Source organism: Panicum virgatum, chromosome 8K (genome assembly GCF_016808335.1).
Source record: "Panicum virgatum strain AP13 chromosome 8K, P.virgatum_v5, whole genome shotgun sequence".
Classification (NCBI taxonomy): domain Eukaryota; kingdom Viridiplantae; phylum Streptophyta; class Magnoliopsida; order Poales; family Poaceae; genus Panicum; species Panicum virgatum.
In genome coordinates this window covers 54962053-54967116 of record NC_053143.1, presented here as the reverse complement: position 1 = coordinate 54967116, position 5064 = coordinate 54962053, and the positions used below count along the sequence as shown (strand labels likewise).

The 5064-nt window shown below is 42.9% G+C and overlaps 1 protein-coding gene across 1 annotated transcript; it reads right to left on the bottom strand.

Annotated features, from left to right (window-relative positions):
• Positions 1–218: 218 nt before the first annotated feature.
• On the bottom strand, positions 219–5064 carry LOC120645275 (wall-associated receptor kinase 2-like). Its single transcript, XM_039922081.1, has 4 exons — positions 4354–5064; positions 3378–3664; positions 1863–2012; positions 219–1619 (listed from the first exon to the last, which is right to left on the bottom strand). The coding sequence occupies exons 1-4, from the start codon at positions 5040–5042 to the stop codon at positions 532–534; spliced, it is 2214 nt and encodes a 737-aa protein (XP_039778015.1). The 5' UTR covers positions 5043–5064; the 3' UTR covers positions 219–531.

Genomic DNA, 5064 nt, shown 5'->3' with positions numbered 1-5064 from the left:
TGATCGGCTCCCATTCACCCCCCTCTGGTCGCCGGCTTCGGTCCCACACTACCCATGGAGAGAAAGGTAAGATGTGGCAGCTGAGGTAACCATATTTGAACAACATCAATAAAAAAATTTGACAGACAAAGATATCGATTGCAAGTATTGGCATGCTGCAAGCCCTAATGGAATCTGACATAGGAAGTTATTCAAACCAAGGGAAATAAGACTCAAACTTTGATTGTTTGGAACCGGTCCATTTAAATTGTTGTGCATTAAAAGCATGGCTTGCATCCTAGACAAGTTAAAGATGGTAGTGGGTACTGAACCAGAAAGTTGAATGTACTGTAGTCTTAGTTCTTCGAGCATGGGCGGGGACGCTACACTGTGGTATAAGACCTGATAAGCTGTTGTTTCCCAAGTAGATGAATCACCCTTTCGAATACAAAAAAAAAATATAGTACATTTGCATCCATAAAGTAGCTATAGCTTGATCCCACCAAGCATGTTTACATTGCTTTCTTCATCAAGGCGCGTAGGTATGTGCCTTTAACTTATCTCAAAACATGAGGGACCGTAGGCTATTATGTTCCCTTGCTGCTTGCATTTGTCCACTATCTCTGCCGCTTGCTTCAATTCATCCACGATCTCTGCCATTGTTGGTCTCTCATCCACATCTTCCTTGAGACAACGGACTGCAAGAGCACCGATCTTGTCAAGGCACTCTATGCAATGATGACACTGAGCATGGCCATGAGATAAAATGTTTGTGTCATACATCTCCCTTCCATTGCCCTTCTCCTTACAAGACTTGACAAAGTCCATAGGGAGGCTATTGATTCTATTTTTGCCATACTTGACCGCCTTCCGGGTGATCAACTCGAGGAGCACCATGCCAAAGCTGTAGACATCACTCTTCTTCACAAAAAGTTCCGTCTTCATATACACCGGGTCTACGTAGCTCATATCTGCTGCCACAGCCATGGCATACCTATCGATTGACAAAAGCTTGGACGATCCAAAGTCAGAGACCTTGGGCATGAGGTTATCATCCAGGAGGATGTTGGCAGATTTGACATCACCATGGATGCGTTCATGATCAACATGAGAGTGGATATAGGCAAGTGCTTCTGCAGAGCCGATGGCAATCTTGAGGCGTGTCAGTAGAGGGAGCACCTTTTGCGTTGCGACATGAAGCAGGTTGTAGAGGCTCCCATTAGGAATGTACTCAAAGACCAACACAGGGATATTGGTCTCCAAGCAGCACCCAACAAGGCGGACCAGGTTTGGGTGTCTGTTCCGGAACTGGAAAGTGATCTCATTCACAATGTCATCCCCTGGCTGAAAGTTGTCTCCACCAAGTTTATTGCCTTTCATGATGGAGCGTTTAACCGCAACTTGTTGCTTTTCATCAGTGATTCCCATGAACACCATGCCGAAAGACCCCCTTCCAATAAGGGTTTTGTAGTGGTTTGTGAACTTATTCAGCTGAACTTCTGTGAATATGTTGATGTCAGCTGCGCCCTTCAATATTTTACCACCGTTTTTGTCGAAGAAGGCAGTCTTCATTCGCCGCTTTCGATCCACGTGAACAAACCATAGCAGGAGCGATAGAAGAAGGCTTGCTACAAGTGTTGCTGCAAACGCAGCGTGCACCCATTCATAGGAATTAGTTGCGAGGAATTATATTCTAGCATCATTTAATTGATTTGCATGCCATGTATCTGTGAATCCGTCTGAAAATTGTACATGTCAACCTTCTTTTACGCTTTTCCTAATTTATCTCGTTTTTCTTACAATGATATCTTTACGACCAACAAAATCTAACATTTTAGTAATGAAAGATGTAATCAGCTTATGGTGAATTTATTTGTGCTCACCTAATATTGCAGCAGCTGGCGCCGGAAATATGGGACGACAGTCCTCTCCTTTTCGGCCGAATTTGCATTGACACCTGTACTTACCATCTGTGTCAATGCAATTGCTGCCACTTGGACAGGAATATAATTGAAGTTGGCATTCGTTGATATCTGCATATAATATATGAACACTCAAATAGTCACTTGTTGAACAACATTTTTATAATATTTGCCCATAGTCACAAAAGAACGTCGTTTCTTTGTGATTATTACAACATTTGTTCACTACTCACCAGCACACAACGTATATGAAATGTAGGACAGAACATGTAAAATTTTGACTATTTTAAAGAAAAATATAGAACCGCACAGATCAAAAGGTAATTCCTATTTTTCCAAAAAACGGTGAAACTACTCAACGTTTTCCAGATATGCTGGTACTGATGAACCCTCACGTATCTGATACTGACTCCCATATTTATTGAACACCAATACTCTGATGCATGCCCAATAAGTATCTAATACTTCAATATTATTTAAATAAATAAAATAATCTAGATTCTTTGTTGATACCGACTCTTTCATGACACTTTGTAACCCTCTCCCCTCATTATGACCTATAAGGAACATGATCCCGTTTGGCCATAGTTTGTGATTTTGGTAATTATGTGACAACATAGTCAATGGGACTAACATATTTGTGAGCTCTAGTTTGTACGATATCTATGTCCTATTAATGTAGTCCAAACCACACCCAAAATGTCCAATTCGTTGTCAAGGCGTCCAAATCATAGTAAAAATCCAAAAAAAATATATTTGAAGTATCAAATGACAGCCGTGACAAGATGGACAAGTAGAGGCAGAATGCATGCGTCGGTTAAACAGACGGCATACAAAATGAGAGCGACAGTGCAACAGATGGTGTAACGCTAAGGAGACGGTCTAGCCTTCGTGGCAAGTCAAAGGTTCCCCGAAAGAGTCTTGGTGGCCGAGAAGCAATACTCTTAATTGAGTGCTTCAACAACATGGAATAGGGGTGACTTAGTGCCTACTGATACCACGGGATACATCCTTGTGTCAAGAGTTTGCTTCCCTTCATCTCCTTTTTATGTTTCCGCATTTCATTCTTGCAACTTCAGTGCCTTTACATTTTTAGTGCAATATCTTGCTAGGATTGGCTATAGATTGCAAAACTTATTTTTTTTAGATAATAAAATAGTCATATCCCGACCACTATATCGCAAGTTATATCCAGCCCTTATTACAAAGTAAACTTGTTTTGAGATGAGGGTTTTACACTAGTTAAACCATAGTTGCACATATAGATAACATGATCTAGTTTATATTTTGTACAAACTAGTTGAAGCTATAGATTAAAATTTTAAGTTTGTCTAATTCACCCCCTCTTCCTCTTAGGCTACGAGCATGTATTCCTTTTATGCCCATTAGTATATACCCTCTATTCATGTAAGATGGATGGATTATTTTTATCAAATAACGTTAATAATAAGCTATATACTGAAAAAATTAACTAACTTGTGCACCCATGGGGGATGTAGGGATTTCCCATGTATCCCTCGGAGCAATTGCATCGGTATCCACCCCCTTGTCTGGCGTCGATGTCGATGCAGTAACTGTGGGCGCTGGCACAGGCAGGTGCTGTCCGTTTCACTGCCGCCCCTGTGGCCTCCGCTGCCATCTGGCAAGACCCGTTACCCCTGATAGCCCAGTCAAGCACCAACGGAACCGTTCTATCCCCAACCCGGTTGAGGAAGCTCTCATTTCCCATGCCGTTGAAGTCTCTTCGGCTGAAGTTGTTGTACCTGAATCAAATCAATATTCTGTAAAGCTCTCGAAACTGTGTCACAAGATATAAGGACTCATATAGTAGGGCGACGATATCTTATATACACTCCTTCAATTTCAAATTATAGTGCACTCTAGCTTTGTCCTAACTTAATCTAGTTTAACTTTGATCTAGTTCAACAAGAAATAAAACACACAACTGCAATATACCAATAAATGCCCTACGACCAACGATATATTTCATTATGCATTCAATGAAACCAGTATGGTGTTATAGATGTTATGTATTATTTTTCCTTTAAGCTTGATCAAAAGTTAGAGAAATTTGAATCAGGATGAAGTTAAGTAGATGAACTTTTTGCGAAAGGGTCTGTAGCCTAGTGGTTATAAGAGCCTCAGTAGCACCTGAGGTTCTGAGTTCGACTCCCCATGGGAGCAGAATATTTTGAGATTTAACGGCGTTGTGCATTCAGTGGTAGGCGACGTTCCCGTTGACAGCGAGGCGTCTATGGTGACTTCGTCAATCTCGAGGATTTGCCGGCTCAATCTTCGAAGATGCTCATAGGGGTAGGGTTTGCGTACGTGTGTTCATAGGGGTGTGAGTTCGCGTGCATTGTGAATGTCTTAGTTGTACTGTGTAATCTCAAAAAAAAATAGATTAACTTTATCTTGGGACTGTAGGAGTATACCCGATCTAGGTACGTACCAGTTCTTCTCGGCCACGAAGGCGTAGTTACAAGGGCTGTACTCCCACGCATAATTATTGGCCTGGTTGTTCCAGGTGACATTTATCTTTCTAAGGTTGCGCGGGATTGAAACTTGGCAGCAGCCCAGCCCCGTGCACGGGTCTCCGTCAAAAGCCGAATCATTGAAGCTCAGGCAGTTGGTGATGCAGCCGGTGTAGTAGTAGTTCCAGTCAGCTCCACAATCCAGAAACGCCAGTGTATCACAGCCGATGGCCGTGAAGATGTTGTTTGTAGGCGAGATAAGAAACGGCGGCACGAGTAACAAGCTGTTTTCTTGGTAGGATTCTATGGTGTTGGTCGAGTTGTAGCAGGTGTAAGAAACGACGGTGAAGACATGCATCTCACCAGTCTCCACCGAAATGTTGATAACCTCGACGTTGCCGGTGTATGGTCTCGGAGGGTCGAAGCTATGGTTGCAAGTGATGGTGAAGTCATCCATGCCTGGCCAAGAACAGTTATTACCTATGCCGAATGGGTAGGGAATTTCCACGTCGCCGCACTTGCTTGGGCAGTGTGGCCGTGGTGCTGTGTTGGAGTCACCGGCAGTGACTGCCGCCGCCGGCGCCAGCTGCAGAGAAACTACTAGGGCGGAAGCTGTAAGGAGAAACCGCATCACTAGGACTGGCATGGCTTCTACTTTGAGGGGCATGTTTCATTCTAGTTTCTTGCTT